A 17,141-nucleotide genomic window follows, 5' to 3' on the forward strand; every position below is an offset into this window, starting at 1 on the left:
CCAGAAGAGGCAGGATGGGATCCAGCTGGTTGTTCCCTACTGTGCTGGCTCTGCAGTGCTAACTCCCAGCACGCTCAGGGAGATGATCTGTTGAGGCAGAAGGTGCATATTGTTAGTCACTCATGTGACTATACCTGTGTTTAAAAGTGCCCCTGGTGCTATGCGGCCCAGGAACGCGTCTGATCATTCATACTGACTGGCCCTGAGCGAGGCGTGGGTTTCACACTGGAGCTGCGGCAGGTGACGAAGCTCCCGCTGGCATCTCATTTGCATGAGGGAGCAGCAGAGGACAGTTCTGCCTCCCTAGAACCATCCTGTGCAACGAACAATACACTTTCAGCCATCGCGGCTCGAGGAATAAGCCTCCCCTCCCTCCGACTGGCTTTCATTCATCTGGTGCGAGTCCTTTTCTGTCATCAGGCAATTGTCTGCAAAGGCAGCCTCAGACAGAGCAGCAGGCTCAGGATGTATTCAAAACAAATTGACACGTTTCACTGTCTCATAAAGATGAAGGCTCCTTTTGGAAGCTGGCTGGGCATCTCCCCATGCAGCAATGTGGGCAGAAGGCATTGATTCAAGCAGAGGGTGGGGGGTTGCAGACTAAAAACATGCAGTGGGAAAGAGCCAGTTCACCTGGGGAGATGATACATTCATTGGCTTTCCCTGTGATCTTTTCTGATAGGAATCCCATTGTGCCATCTCCCACGGCTTTCCTGGCTTTAACTCATTCTCACAATGGTGCAAAGAGGCAGGGAAGTATTTTTATCACCATCTCACAGGTGGGGAAATTTGAGGCCCAGAGAACCAAAGTGACTTGCCCAAGATCCCACAGCAAGTCAGCAGCAGAACCAGGATGTGAAGGACCCAGGTTTCTTGGCTCTCACCTGTTTACTTTAACCACTAGGTTGTTTTAGCATTTAGGGGCTTCCTCTGCCGTTTAATCAATGAAGTCAATTAGTGATGATGGGGACTTTAAAAGGTTTGGGAAAGTGCTCCAGAGTTCAGACCCTTCTCAAAATCTCCTGGGTCCCTCAAAGTGGGCTGGTGGAGAGAAGCATAGTGTGTGCTGCTGTGCAGCTTCTCTTTGCCTGGTGAGTGTGGTCTAGTGGTTAGAGCGCAGACCTAGGCACCGGGACTCCTGAGTTCTCTTTACAGCTCATACTTACTCACTGTTTGACCCTGGGCAAATCATGTCACCGCTCCGTGCCTCAGTTTCCCCTGTAAAATGGGGACGTTAGCAGCTACTTATCCAACAAGGTGTTGCCAGTTTTAATTAACTGGTGTTTGTAAAGTGCTTTGAGATCTGCAGGTGCTACAGAAGTGCAGAGAATCCATTCCTCAGTTTTCCTGTCCGGCAGTCCTGTGTCTCAGGCTGTTCTGGCCTTGCTGTGGTGAAAGGGTGCTCTGAGGAAAATCAATGTTTGTGGGAGAGGCTGTTTTGAATTTCCCACCGTTTATTCCCAGTGACATGGAGAAGTGTCATAAAAATGCGAATACAGAGCAGGTTGGTGGGTGCAGCTATACAGTACAGGGCACTGCTATCCTGGAAGCACGCTTTACCTCCATGGTAACCACACAGCTCTTACCCATAAATACCCTGCAACTAAATCATAATCACAGGTTCCTGCAGATTACAGGCTAATTGCATTTAGCTTGCTCAGAAAGAAATTACTATGTAACTAGCACTAACTCTGCTGTAATGGGCAGAAATCATCATACCTTTTACCCTGAAATTACATGACAGTTTGTAGTCCTGGGTGAACCCACCTGCAAAAGGTTCAGAGCGCTGGCTTCCGCACAGCCATTTGGTCTGGAAATCAGGCTGGGAATCTCATGTGAGGGGGTGATCTTGTGGGGTCTCCACACCTTTCCCGTGCTTTACACTGGGCCAGAAATATCCCAAGCCAAATCGTGGGGCCTTACTAACTTTGTGTTCAGTCTGTACCTAGACAAACTCCCATTGACGTCAAGTGGGAGTTTGGCCCGAGTGTTGACTGAGCAAAACTGGAGTAAGCACCCCAGGATCCCTCACCGTTCTTTGTGGGTTGTCAGCAGTTCTGCTTCCTGTCTCGCAGGAAGTGCAAGACGCAGCATAAAATAATGGGTTGAGGGGAGAAAGGAGCACATGTGACTCAAACCTCAAGAAAGGTTCCCAGCTGAGTTTGCTTGAAGGTTCAGATCAGCTCTTAATCCCTTTTCTCATCCCTGAAAGTAGCTTGCCCTCCTCTTAAGAGTAGGCTCTGGAATCATCGTTGTCATGGAAGCTGCTGCTCAGCCCAGTTTGACCATCAGGTTCTGTTTCACAGGCCTCCCTCAAAAGCATCAGGCTAGTCCTTAACAGTGCGAGCAACAAAGTAGTACAGTATGGACCCAAGGGGGGTGTGACGAACTGGGAAAGTTCTTAATGTTTTCTCTGAATACTGTATTGGTGCCTCAGTGTCCCCATGGCAGTTCTTAAGTATCTGGCAGAGCCAAGGGCCAGTGCACCTAAATGCCTGACCCTCTGTCTCCTAGCAACGGATGGCCTGGGCCCCTCCCCTGCAAAGGTGCCAGCTGAAGGTGTTGGAGACAAAGGGATCAGGTGACCTCCTGGCCCGGGAAAGGGGCTGAGGAGAGAGGAGGGGCTGGGAGTGGTGGTTAGTCTGGAGCTGGCTGGAGCCAAGGGTGGAGGGCAGACCTGGGGGTCTGGCTCACTGCCCCCCAGAATGGACCCAGCCGAGGGGTCCGGTTCGCTGTATCTACAAGCTCTGTTTTAGACCCTGTTCCTGTCATCGAATAAACCTCTGTGTTACTGGCTGGCTGAGAGTCACATCTGACTGCAAAGTGGGGGTGCAGGACCCGGTGGATTCCCCAGGACCCCGCTGGGGTGGACTCGCTGTGGGAAGCGCACGGAGGGGCAGAGGATGCTGAATGCTCCAAGGAGAGACCCAGGAGGTGAAGCCGTGTGAGCTTCTTGCCCTGAACAAGTCTGCTCCAAGGGAGAGGAGGCTCCCCAAAGTCCTGACTGGCTTTGTGGGGAGCAGTTCCAGAGCATCGCTCGGTGACTCCGTGACAGGGGGTGCCCAGGGGCCAGCACCACAGAGGTTCAAGAACAGCCACAAGTAATCAATGGGAGTTAGGTACCTAGATATGTGAGGATCTGGGCTATGGGCCCTGGGCTGTAATCTTAGTTCTCAACAGCTAATTGGAAGTGGGTTCATGTGACAGGCTCTTTAGAGTCCTCAGCACTCTGCCTAGAAAAACCTACCCAGGCCTGGGTACCACAACATTTAGCCCTCCAGGGCCTAGCGGGTGAGGAAGGGACAATAACCAATCAGGTGCCAGCAGGCCAGTTAAGAAGACTTGCCTGCTTTTTCCCAGGCGAGTGCAGGGCAGAGCTGGGTCGGGAACGGAGCTTCTTACTCCTATCCCAGAGCCCTGGGTAGGATCAGGGCTTCGTTTAAGCCCTGCGACCAAGCCATTGCTTTGGGTTTGTTTACAAGTTTCAAGGCACCCCCAGCTAGAGTCTGAGTTTAACTTGAATTAGCAAGTAAAGAACGAACACCATGCTCTCTGCTCGAATTGCCTTGCTCCAGGTGGGCTGCCTCAGTCTGGTGATGGGAGAGAAGCCCTGTGGGGAAGCAGAGGGTGTCATGCACTGTGGCCTTGGTGACTTGGTCACTAGTGGTTTTCCTTCTGAATAAACAGGGCAGCAGTCATGCAGGCATGTGGGCCTGGGGCATTGAGGTGGGGTCTTTTAAATGAGATAGGAAACCCATATTCTCACCACTTGTGTCCATTAAAAATCCTATGAGTCTTGTCTCAACAGTAGGGATGTTAGCCTTGGTGGCCTACCAGAATTCCAGTCCTGGTATCTGTATTCAGATTAAAATCCCCCTTCCAGTGTCAACTCAGTACAGCATTCTTCACATCCTGCTGCTCTGCTGTGTAGTGTTGCTCTGCACTGTTAAACAGCTGCCACCTTCCACCCCAGAGGTAGCTGCATTTTGCACCCAGCTTGTAAAACATTTTCTGTCTCTGAGGTGGAAGATGCCATGCAAACGTAAAATGCCAGTGATGTGGCACAGCAGGCAGTTCTGTAAAATACAGGAAAATGAGTGCTTAGTTGTTGGGCTGGTCTTTCTGGTCTGGCTGTAATTGACGGAATCTATTCTAATGATTGTGATGCTGTAAGGGAATAAGTCTTCTCTAGCTGATATACGGTTACTTTTTGTGGGATTATGTCCATTTCATCACCAAGCCCCATGTAGATGCACCTCAGAGATACACCCCACACCACAGAGATATACCTAGCACCTCAAAGATATACCCAACGCCTCAGAGATACACCCAATGCCACGGAGATGCATCCAATAACTGGACGGGACACCCCAAAGATATATGAAACAACAAGAAAGCACACCCAATCTCTTGAAGGTACACCTCAGAGATGCACTCAATAACAAATACACCCAACAGCTACAAGGTACACCTCAGAGATACATGCAAAATCAGAAGGACACACCTAAGAGAGCCACCTAACTCCTAGGGTGTTCCCTTAACTGCTAGCACCTCAGGGCCATTAGACATTGAGAGAAAGAGAAGTTCCCTGCACTGAGAATGGCTGGTCACCATCCCTCTGAGAGCTCAGCAATGGGAGTCTCTGCAGTCAGTGGCGTGTGGAGAGGCCCGGGTGCCATTTCCCGTATCTGGGGCTCATGGCGGGGGCTGCCCCACACGCTGGGCCTGATGTTTTGTTTTTCTCTCCTGTTTTTAGTATTCATATGAAGGGATGGAGATTAACAGCCTGCCGGTGGAGCTGACAGTCGTGTGGAATGGGAATTTCAACATTGACAACCCAGCGCAGAACAAAGGTAAAGAATTATTTCAACTTGTCCTTGGAAGCGGTAACCTTAGCAACAGACCACATCACTCCACACACTTAACAAAGCAGCCACCGTTTATCTGCGCAATCTACCTCATGGTTGTTCTGTGCACTCTGCAAATTACTAATTTCTGTGCTCTGTTTTTTCTCCGAGCACCTGAGAAGTGGGACTCCCCTCCCCCCGCTCCCTCCCACGCTCTCCACCTTCTCTGTTTCCTCTCCCTGTCTCCTCTTGTGTCCCTCCCTATCCCTCCCCCTCTCCTTCTCTCCCCTTCACCTCCCTTTCAATAGGGCTCTTCAAGTTAATGCACCGGCAACTCGTCTCTGGTCTCAGTTCAGATGTGATGTGGTAATGAACAGGGAGGGGAGGGGGCAGCGTGCCGGTGAGGAAAGGTTGAATGAAGTGAAGTGATAATGGAAAAGGACTGAGGCCCACTCCTGGCCAGAGAGCCTGGCTCCGGTTAATTGCAGCAGATGGCCAGAGGCTCATCTGACTCTCACTGGGGAGCTATCACCCATTCAGCCACATCCCAGAGACAAGCGTATTAGTCCAGAGTTTCACTGCAGCTGGATTTTCCACTTCTTCGCCAACCTCTCCTTCCCTCCTGCCCCTTGCCCTCAGTTATCCAGTGGTCCTGGGCTCCCTCTCTTCTCAGATCCTCTCTCGCCTTCCCTCACTTCCCTTAAAGGTTTTCCTTTCCCCCTCCCTTCCCCTTTCCTGTCCCCCTGCTTCTCCCCTCACTCGCTTCTCCTCTCTCCTACTTCCTTCCTACTCCTCAGCTCTGCATCTTCCCACTTTGCTTTCCCTACGGCATCTACAGGCCCTCCCTCTGGCTGGGGGATTTGGGGATGTGGTTCTCGCCAGAACCTGCCATGCTGCACTGTGGGAGTGAGGACTGGAGTGCAACAGGAGGGCAACATGTCTTCTCCCACATAGGATGCCCCCCTGTTCCCTCTTCTTCTCCCTGCACCCTCCTCCAAGATCTCTGCCCCTTTGCTGGATCCCCTGTGCAGCTGTTTTCCTGCCTGCACATTGTCAGGGACGCGGCTGGTAATCAGTTAGTAACAGGTGACAAGTTCTTCTAAGCTGCTGATCAGCTTGTTCGGACAATGTGCCAGGGCCCTCCTCTCCGCTGGCAGCTTCGTGGCCGAGCACATCAGCGCTGCTCTGACCAGGCTCTAAGCAGGCAGAGCAGCCTCTTCCTATACAGCCGCAGAGCTGCCTGGCTTGCTCTGTGGGAGTCAGTTGTCCGTTGTCCACTCCGTCCTGGGCCTCTCTGATGAGGCTGGCAGGAGGGAAGGCCATCGGTGGTGTCCCTAGCTGGCCACTATCCCTTGGACTGTGACTTCAAGCCTAGTGGCCCTATAGCAACTATCACATAGTCACCATTGTTGGTCACCACCAACCTAGACTGGGTTTGAATCCTCAGTCTAGAGGCAAAAGGCCCCGAAGCCTGTTACTGATCCCCAAAGCCATATCTTGAATTGCTGTCTTTTGAAAGTCAGTGGCATGGAGTGTAATGGGCGTGAATGGCTATTGACTGTGTGGAGGGAATCAAAGGGGTTTTCCATCAGTGGCACATGAATGGCCAAGTTAACAGTATAATTTTCACAGTGGGAAAAACCCAGCCCTTCTAATCAGCTGTTCTAAAAGCATGCTGTGAGCCTGAGACCATGCTGCAGTCTGCAGAGAGCAGAAGGGCTTGCCACAGACTGTTCCATATGGAGACTACAAGCTCTGAGTGGCAATGACTGCCTATGCCGTGCTCAGCATGTGCTAGGTGCCGTACAAATAATACCTCCCTGCGAGGATGCTCTCTGCTCAGCATCACTGGATTATCTGATTTCCATGAGACTCGACTCAGTACATTTAGCATAGGCTATGGGCTCACTGGGTGAAGTCCAACAGACAGACAGACTGACTGTGACTCCGAGAACGAGAGCAGATGTCACCCCAGAGAGGGCCCACTACAAACTCCATTAGGCTAGTGCACTCGGTAATGCAATGTCATTGTTAAACACTGGCCTTTCCTCTTTGGAGATGGGAGTCCAGGTTTTGGTCAAAGTCACCAATGATCGTGGGGTTTGATTGGCCCAGCGAAGTCCCAGATGGGCACAGACAAAGCCACTGCCTAGATTATGCTGAGATCTGAGGCCCATCACCAAACCACCCTACTACTCCATTCCACAGGCAGTCTCTGCTGAGAATGGACCCAGGTCTGGGGTTAGTGAGGGATTCTTGCAGATCGAGTTGGAGATGCCTTTTGGGATTGACCCGAAACCATTTTTTAATTTCCCCCCCCCGAATTGCCAGGGAACCAAAAAATCAGTTCTTTGTGTAGCTTTAGTTATCACGGCACGTTAGTTGCAATATGGAAAATGCTTTCACATCCTCATAATAGCATATTATTCTACCAAAAATCAAAGATGAGTTTTAATCCTTGGCATTTGTGTTAGGGAAGGACCAAAGTTAGTCCCTCAACTCCTACATTTCCTGAGGTGGCAGAAGAAGGTGAAATGCTCATTTTCAATTTTGGATTCAAACCAATGCCCAGAAATTCTGCATCTGTTGTATTAATTATCATTCTTTATTATTTATTTGTACTGTGATAGCACCTAGAGGTCCCAACAAAGATCCCCATTGCCTGAGGCGTGGTGAATGCACATAGAGATGGCCCCTGCCCACAAAGGGGCACAATCCAAATAGACAAGACAGTTAAAAAGTGGGATAGAAGCTGGATAATTATCCCCCATTTTACAGATGGGGAATCGAGGCTGAGACAGACTAAGTGACTTGCCAAAGGTCCACAGGGAGTCTGTGGTAGAGGTGGGAACTGAGCCCTTATCTCCTGATTCCCCACCCAGTACCTTGACCACTAGCGCATTCTTCCTCCTGGCTCTGATGCAAGTAAAATGTTGTGAGATTCCTGATCTTTGCCCAACCTAAGATTGTAGCAACTGGGCTTCTGTTCTTTATTCCCCTTGGGAGACTCTCCCTCCATCTAATATGTTATTGGATATAGAATATATAATAACTTCTATTTGGCCTATGTTTCCCTATGTTCATTTCCCATCCATTGCTCCTAGTTACGCCTCTCAGCCCTCCATCCAAACTCCTCCTCCCTCCATGATGCATATACCCCTCAGGATCTCTCTCCTTTGCTGTCCCCACAGTGCACCTGTACAAATGTGGGGCCATGCGGGACAGCTGCGGCCTGTGCCTGAAAGCCGACCCAGACTTCGAGTGCGGCTGGTGTGAGGGACAGAACCAGTGCACGCTGAAGCACCACTGCCCCATCCCGGAGAACCAGTGGCTGGAACTATCCGGGACCAAAGGCAAATGCACCAATCCCCGGATCACTGACGTAAGTTGTTCTCCGCACTCTCGTTAGTGTCAGGTAACCAGTTTAAAGAGCCCATCTCTCTTGAGCTGGTTGATTTCTTTGCTTTGTCTCTGGCTCAGCGTTGGAACTGCACCAGGGCTAAGCTCTGTCAGCTCAAGCAGAGCCCCTGCTGCCTCTCACGATGGGAGGTCAGACTCAACGTGTCTCATGGAGGAGCCCCTGGTGCCTTCCATGACAGCAGCCCAGCTGAGATGACACAGCCCCCCCGCCCCCACCTGGAGCTGGCTGCTGAATCCCAGCCCTGATCCCAGGCATCCTGCCAACTTCACAGTCTCCGGTGCACTTTGTGAGTGTGAAGTGAAATGAAAGTGCAGGCTGCCAATAATGCTTCTTGACACCAGCAGCACAGACAGACAACCACTGCCTAAATTATGCTGAGATCTGAGGCCTACCTGGTGTAAACTGGCAGGACTCCACTGACATCCATTTACACCACCTGATTGTTTATGAGTGGGAAGCCCCCTCAGAGGCACCATGGTCCTGGAGAACATGGGCCTTCCAGCATTCAAGCCTTCACATGAGTGAGATAATTACAGAATTGTGTAGTTTAAGGCCAGATGGATGGAAACTCCATTGCTGGAGACTTTTAAGAGCAGGTTAGACAATCTAGATAATACTTAGTCCTGCCGTGAGTGCAGGGGAACCTCTCGAGGTCCCTCCCAGCCCTACGATTCTATGCTTCTATGACCACTAGCATATCCAGCCTGACCTCCTGTACACCACAGGTCACCGCCACCACCCAGCACCCGCACACAAAACCCAACAACCTAAATGAGACTGAAGTGTCACAGCCCACAGGAGACTAGACTGTTCTCTGCCATAAACAGAGCATGGAAGGACCTGCAATGGCAGGGAAATGTTTAAGTGAGATATACCCAGATAATTCTAGGAAGTGACCCGCACTCATATGCTGCAGGGGAAGGGGAAACATCCCCAAACTCACTGCCAATCTGCTCTGGGGGAAAATTCCCTCCCGATCCCTCCCACATGTGGTGATCCTGAGCATGTGATCAAGAACCAGTCCAGCCAAGCAAGAGAGCATGCTCGGTGCCACCTCAGAGCCCTGGCCCACCCCACCCAATGTCCCATCTCCAGCTGCCGCCATCCCTGATGTTTCAGAGGAAGCAGATGGAAAAAAAGCTATCCCAGAGTACACAAGTCTGGCCAAAACAAGAGAACTTGGAGGTGTGTCAGTCACTGGCAAAGGGAGAACAAGGCTGCTCTCAGGAAGAATGCCTTCTCAGTGAAACAGGGGGAACCCACAATGGGGTGCTTTCCTGTGAGTTTCCTATCATCTGCATTGTTCAAGGACAAAGAGGTGAAGGGAGAAAGAAAGTGAGAGGGGCAGTAGGAGAGATGGGAGGAGAGAGAAGACAACTAGAGAGGGCAATGCAAGGGGAGACAAAGTGGGGAACTAGAGAGGAAAACGAGGTCTCTGGTCTCATGTGGTTTTGGTTGTTATCTCTTGGGAGGTGCTCAGATACTGTGATGATGAGTGCCATTATAGTCACCAGGTAGTTAAGACAGATCTCAACACTAATGATGAGGACTATATAATTCCCTAGGTAGACAGAGAGATTCCTCTCCTCCCTGCTGGTGCTAGGGATGTAAGATCTGGAGTAACTCGTCCAGAAGTGCATAGGGAGGGTTATGACTAGAGAGATGGAGAGCTCTGAGTGGGAGAGAGACAGATTAGAAACAGCAACTTTGAGAGTCGGGACCTGATGAAATAACATGACTGCCCCCACTGAGAATCCCCACGTGGGCTCAAGTACCCATGGAAAAAAAAGTGGATGCTCCGCATCCACCCATCACAGCTGTTCCCTGGCGCCCCGGTAATCAGCTGTTTGGTGGCTTGCGGAGAGCGACGGACAGGCAGGGGGCCTCAGGGAAGGGGGCAGAACAGGGGCGGGAGGGGCAGAGCGAGGGCAGGGCATTGGCAGAAGGGGCAGAACAGAGGCAGGAGGGACAGAGCGAGGGTAGGGCCTCAGGGAAAAGAGCAGAGAAGGAGGGGGCCTCGGGCAGAGCGCGGATGGAGCACCCACCAGGAAAAATAAAAGTGCCTGTGACCGAGTGGTATGTTTGGTGCTCAGTGCCCGCCCAGCTGTTTGCAGCAATACAGTGTTAAGAATGAACCCTGGTGTGGTGTTGCTGTGCCTTCCATCCCAGATGTGGCTGGGTGGCGGTGGAAGGTGAACTGATCCTTGAATATACAGGCCTATATCATCTTCTAGGTGGCACAAAACACAAGAAGGGGGAGTTCCCAGATGTCTACCAAACTGTCCACTATGGAAGGGCTTGACTCTCCTTCCCTAGGTAACTGACCCCCTAAATCTGCAGGTATTGGGAGATCTATGGAGACCTGTCCATCAAGGAGAAGACCCTGCCCCTCCCCCAGATTAGTCACTGTCTCCATTTTCCAAAGGACACTTACATGAGCATTGTTCTTGGGGTTCGCGGTGCGGGGATGGTGTGTGGGCAGCAGTTTCTGCAGGGTCAAGGGAGGGCAAAAGACAGCCCCCAGAGGACAAAGGTCCTATGTCTGGGTCAAAGTGGGACAAAGTAGGCAATCTGGCCTGTTGGGATGAAACAGGACTGAAGTGAGCCGGTCCTCGCCATGGCTAATGCGTTATTTGCAAATAAAAAATGGTAGGGTTTGCCAGCGGGTTTCTTTCTCAGGGTCCAGGGATCTCAGCTGGTGATAAGCAAATCTCCAAGGGCTCTGCCAGCTCTGTTCAGAATCCAGAGGTACAGACTTTGTAGCAAAGTCTGTCTGAATGTGTGGTCTGGGGCTGGAAGTTTCCTGAAAACAAAGCCTGGTGGGAATCCTGATCCTTTATACGTAGTTCCACTGGGGTCCTAACTTCTGTTAGGAGAGCTTCTCTCTGTGTTCAGCACATCCTTGTCCATCCCAAACAAACTGCCCAGCCTACTCCAAAGCACTCCTGTGATTCTGGGTGTTTGCATTTCTGGGTACCTGATTTTTCAAAGGTCCTGGCACTCACAGCTCCTATTGTCTTCACCCAGCTCCGAACACCAGGCCAATGCATCTCAAGCTGGGCACCCAGAATTAGTGGCTACTTCTGAAAACTTTCACCCAGGACACTTGAAATTTAAAGTGGGGGGAAAGTTGAAAACTATTTCCAAAGTTATTTTTTCCAAATCCCACCAAGAGTTCAGAACTTTCTCATAGACCCAGAGATTTTAAGGCTGTACGGGACCATTACGATTCTCTACTCTGACTTATTGCATAACAGAGACCAGAGAACTCCACCCACAGTCCCTCCATCAAGCCCATATCTTGCAGTTGACAATTCTGAGAATCCACCCCCTGTTTTTGCGCCAGGCTTCCTCCCTGTGCCTGTTGTGCTTGTGCAACAGGCTGTAAAGCATCCATGCTCCATCCTTCAGATGCAGCAGGGAGGTGCATTGCTGTCTGTGATGGCATTTCCTCCAGGCCACGACGGCCCCACGGTTCCTCCAGATCATCTCGCTATTCACTCATGAAATATTCTGATTGTCTGGCATGCTCATAAGTAGCTCTTGGAAAGTCTTTTTCTGAGCCATTAGCATGGAAGTAATCTCAAGTGGCTGGATATATGTTGCAGCTAATGGTATGTCTGGAGCAGTTGGTGAGAGCATTCTCGTTCTGGCGGGGAGCCAAGAAAATATCCACGAGGAGTAGAGCGGATGAAAATTAAAAATGCACACACACAACAACACAAAAGCTCCCCGGTTATTTACTGGCTCCTGCATTTATATTGCCAGTCAATGAAATTAGAGGACTATAAAATTGCTCTTTAAGAATGACAAGTGAGAGCTGTAGCATTAGGCTGTCGTTAGCAGCAGGTGTAAATGGTGACACGGGGTCTCCTGGCTGGATGTATTTATGGCGGTGCCTAGGCCTCTTGGCAGTTTTCAGTCACCCTCCCTCTGCTTCCCAGACTGAAACTGACAGTCCTTTACCCATTTGTTTGAACCAGGATGGAAACGTGTGGCCAGTTCTTCTCTCTTTTCTCTGAATCTAGACTCAAGCAATAACATGCTCTCCTCTATGCGTGAGTGTATAGTCTGCAGGTTAGAACACTGCCCCACAGGAGCTGAGTGAATACCTGGGCAACCTGATCCAAAGCCCATTGAAGTCATGGGGAATCTTTCAATTTCAATGGGTTTTGGATCAGGCCTTTTGTCGGGGTAGCCTCTGAGACCTCTGAGGAGTTTGTTGGGGTGGCTTCTCAGATCTTCTCCACTCAGTCGTCTCGGAGACCTTATCCACTCAGTTCCCAAGAGCTCAGCTCAACTCGGAACTCGTCACTGAGGTTTCTTTATTGCCATACAGTCAAACTACACTTGAGTTGATCAGGCTGAAACGTAGGGGCTGGGTACAGGGCATACCACACATCCAAAGCTACACAGCAGCCCCCTTCCTTCATATACCTTTACACGTCACATTACATTCACTGTCCGTTGCATCCCGCGTTTTGGGATTGGCTTGGTTACTTTGCAGGAACTAACCCATACACAGCGTGCTCTGTCCATGCGCTGTCCATGTTCGACTTTACTCTTTACTTCATGTTTACACCCCTGATTCTCTTGCCCGTTGTTAGCTTGCTCTTAGTAATTGGTTCCTGGGGTGTCTCCCCTCTTCTCTCAGCTTGCTCAGGCATTCTGTCTTTTAGCTTACGTTTAGCACAAACACTCCGTTTTCAGCTTGCTGATCTGGTAGCCTCCTTAATCCGGTCTTCTAAGAAATGAGGCCTCCCCCATGTTTAATTACTGATGGCACTGGCCAAAGTTGCACAAGTGTGAATGGGCTTTTCTAAAGCGCTGTGTTGGCCTCAACTTGCTTTCACTGAAGTCAGCTGGTAAAACTCCCACTGACATCATTGGGAGCAGAGTTAAATCAACGCAGAGTGCTTTTGAAAATCCTACTGTTTGAGCCCAGAGGGGCCCAGTGTAGCAAAGTTTGCACCCAGATCCAAGCTCCCCGAGCTGCTCACATGTTGGGATCTGAGCTTTTGTTTCTTGCCCATCTCTAGTTTTAATGAGCACAGGAGTGATGTGAGGGATGAGCCCTGGGAGTGCGACTGAGACCCCAATCTGAGCCAGGCCAGTCAGACTCAGCACCGAGTGCCTTGATGTCGGGAAGGAGTGCTCCTCATACTGGACCGATCACTATTCCCAGTGCCTAGAAAAAGGTATGAGAAAGGGCCGGCCAAAAGGGGGCAATCCCCAGCACTGAAGACAGCCAGGCATGGGGATCAGAGTAGAGTGTGATCTAAGCCAAAGCACTCCTCTGCCTTGATAACACGGAAATTGACACCATTAAGTTTGGTCCCAGAAGAGCCTTCTATATTTGCAGAAGCATGTAGCACCAATGCTATCTCGGTACCTACCACACCAAGGCGTTTGCCACTGCCAAGGACCTTCTCTCGCTGTCAGTACCGGTATCACCGACAGTACAGGAGTCGGTGTTATCAATACTGGTGCAGAGGAGTGAACCTACTGGGTCCTTTCAACATTCAGTACCACACCTTTTGGTACTGTCAAAAGGGAAACCAGCTATGCTTGCCACGGAGCGGACCTCTCCACTATGGCATCGATCTCCGGCACTGGTGGGAATGGCACTCCCGTGGCACTGGACAGAGACTCGTCCTCTTCCGAGTGGGAGATCAGGTCCTAGTCCTTCCATCCTAAGAGCTGCTCTCATTATTCCTCCAGGCACTTCCACCCTTCCATGGACCCAGGCATAGGAATAACATTGAGTGGTTGGTCAGGAGGTCACTGGGGACCTACCCCAGTCCAGTGGTCATTTTGGAACCCATGGGGGTTTTCCCCCAGTTTCCAGGGTGTATTCCAGGTACTCCTATTCGGTGGCCTTGCAAAGATGGGCACCACTGTCCCATCAGGCAGCAGCCAGTCCAGACTCTGGTATCAACCCTGGTACTGAACGATTCAGGATATTTGTAAAGCAGCAACCTTGTCATCAGTGCACATATTCTCCTCCCATTACGCCATCCCTCAGCATTCCAGAGATGCTGCCATTTTTGGTTGAGCTGTACTGTTGAGCTCTGTTGCAGTCTGTGTGTTCATTTACTCCAATCCTTTCGCCTAGTCAACTGCTTGGGCGTCATCTAGAGTGTTATGCACATGTGCAATCATGCGAAGAAGAAAAAACGGTTACTAACCTTCCGTAACTGTTGTTCTTCAAGATGTGCTGCACATGTCCATTCCACAACCCACCCTCCTGCCCCCCTACATCAGAGTTTTCCGGAAAGAAGGAACTAAAGGGGCTGTGGGGTCGGTTGGACACTTTATACTGGCACTAACTGCCTGCGGCAGCAGAGGGCACTCAAGCTGCCTCAACGAGTGCCGCTGAGGGAAAAAAATTCCAGCAACTGTGCTTGGGGCGCGTAGGCACCTAGAGTGGAATGGACACATGCAACATATCGTGAAGAACAACAGTAATGGAAGGTTTCCACTCTGGGAAACATTTCAAGATTTTGACTTTTTGTTGCAATACAGGAGAATTTCAAAATTTTGGAGTTTCCTGCTGGACAGAAAATTCTTATTTCTGCTAGCTCTACTCTTTAAACATACTCCTCACTTTCTGAAAAATTCTCATCTCTCTCTCTAATTGCTTTTCCGTAGCTATAGCACCACAGCATCTCCACCCAAAGGTGAAATCTTTGGCAAGGGTGAGGAAAATCTCCTCAGCTGTTTCTGAAAACATTGTGTTCAAGGCACCATCCCACAGGAATTAAGTATCTTACTAGGTGTCAGAGGTGGGAGTGACACACAGAGCTGGGATTTGAATCTCAGATTCCAACTTCAGGGGCATTGGAATATGGACTTTTTTTGCTTGGCCTGGTGTAGAAATTGCGGTCAGCTGTGAAGCAGGGGTTTCTTGGATTTAGGGGATTAGCTCAAACTGGCTCCCGTGTGAAGCTCTCAAAGAAACACCAATGGACAAAACAAATGATCATTCTCACTTTGGTGATTTGGAGCTGCCAGGTTTGGTGGGGATGATACGGCGAGGACCTTCATCGCCACTGGAAAAACTCTTTTTTTCATTGCAAAGAGCAGGCTGCCGCAGGTTGTCCAATGCACCAGTGCTTACTGTGCCGTCTCCAGGCTGGGCCTGTTATAGGGGCTTCTGCAAAATCAAGCTTTCTCAAACTTAAACTGATCAAGAACAGCTGCCCCTTGCTGGATAGAGTACAGTCAGATCTGCTCCAGGATTTGCCAGTGTCTCACCCACTTACGCTCTGAAGCCCAAGGGCTGCACAGAGTAGAGATGTCTGCTTTTGCAGCAGAAGAGTGTCAGTTCTATTCCATATGCTGCCTGTATGCATTTAGCTAGCAGCTGTAGCATCTGGGTCCTGAGTTGTTACTGATTGGCACCCTTTGGGGCTATAATTCAGCTACACACCCACTGTTGCCAGCTATCTATGCATACATGATCTAGGGAATATAACTCACCATCTCTCCTCTTATATACAGTCTCTGTCCTTTGCATGCTGGTACAAACTGGGTTGGTGGCACAGATACTGGAGAGTCAGCGGAGCAGTCCTATAGCTGTAGAAGATGGGTTGCAGACCCCAATACCATACCCCTTTGCAGTCCTTGATCCTCTCCCATGGGATTCATCATCACTCTGGTGCCCACAGTAATGGCAGGTGGGGCCTTGACAGTGCAGTTTGTGGGAGGTGTTTCAAACTCAGCACTGGAAAGCAGCAGAAAGCAGCCAGGTTCTCCCAGCTCTTTCAAGCATCTAGGATATTTTTGCCAGGGAAACTGCAAGGCAAGAATCTAGCTGCCAGCATGGCTTCTCAGCTGGCAGTGCTAATAGCAAACAGGTGAGAACATCTAACAGGGAATTCCCACGCCCTGTCATTTCACAGTGGCGTGATCCATGCCAGTGCTGGCAGATGGCACCCAGGGCATCATCTGAATGGGCAGCAAAGGCCTTTGGAACTATCGTGAGAAGCACTTTTCCTTCATCATCTCATATGGCAAATCATTTAGGTCCCATTTAGGCCGATCCAAAGCTCCTTGAATGGGAATCCATGTCCTAACTTCAATGGGCCTTGGATGAGGCCCTGAGTATGTAGGAGAGATTGGTTGGACCTTTCTGTCTTGGTTTCCTCTCCTCCCCCTGCTCCCTCTCCTCCCCCACAGCTTTCTACTGATGAAGTTTTATGGCTGAAGGACATTTACAAAACCTGGAGCTTAACCTCAGTGCAAAAGTCCCACCCCTGCACAAGTACATAGACTTGTTCCCAGGTGTCCCTTGGTAGGCCGCATGCACAGCTGGCCTAGTGCAGCGTTGCTCACGTGGGAGAGGCAACGGGATGTATCCCATGGGGTGGAATTTTGGAAACCATGTGTTTGGGACCAGATGCGAGACACAACAATGCAATCCTTGAGGGGGCCATTTAGGGAACTGGGGTAAGATTCTGTTTGGGGACTGGTCCTGCTTTGAGCAGGGTGTTGGACTAGATGACCTCCTGAGTTCCCTTCCAACTCTAATATACTATGATTCTAGATGTATTTGGGAGGGAGCCATTCACGGTCACGTGAGCCTGCGATAGTCTATGAGATGCTGATACCCTCCTGCCTTGGTGGCCTTTGATATGCCAATGTGTTTATCTGTTTGCTCTTGCCTCTTTTCTTCAGATCATCCCAGTGACGGGTCCTCGGGAAGGAGGAACCAAAGTGACGATCCGGGGGGAGAATCTGGGCCTAGAGTTCCGGGACATTGCATCTCATGTCAAAGTGGCTGGAGTGGAGTGCAAACCACTGGTGGAAGGTTACATCCCAGCAGAACAGTAAGTTGGACTTGTACTGGATTTTGAAACAAAGTGCTCAGT

General features: G+C 50.3%; 1 protein-coding gene across 3 annotated transcripts in view; it reads left to right on the top strand.

Annotated features, from left to right (window-relative positions):
- The window catches only part of PLXNA4 (plexin A4), a 703,772-nt gene that overhangs the window by 542,453 nt on the left and 144,178 nt on the right, over nucleotides 1–17,141 (top strand). For all 3 annotated transcript variants that reach the window (XR_007772140.1, XM_050936769.1, XM_050936770.1), the window contains exons 11-13: nucleotides 4,757–4,853; nucleotides 8,039–8,229; nucleotides 16,948–17,099. Coding sequence is in view for 2 of the 3 variants with exons in the window: in XM_050936769.1 (XP_050792726.1) it covers nucleotides 4,757–4,853; nucleotides 8,039–8,229; nucleotides 16,948–17,099 (440 nt within the window). In the remaining variant the exon portion in view is untranslated. The remainder of the gene's footprint in view (nucleotides 1–4,756; nucleotides 4,854–8,038; nucleotides 8,230–16,947; nucleotides 17,100–17,141) is intronic.

Source organism: Gopherus flavomarginatus, chromosome 1, assembly GCF_025201925.1.
Source record: "Gopherus flavomarginatus isolate rGopFla2 chromosome 1, rGopFla2.mat.asm, whole genome shotgun sequence".
NCBI classification, from domain to species: Eukaryota; Metazoa; Chordata; order Testudines; family Testudinidae; genus Gopherus; species Gopherus flavomarginatus.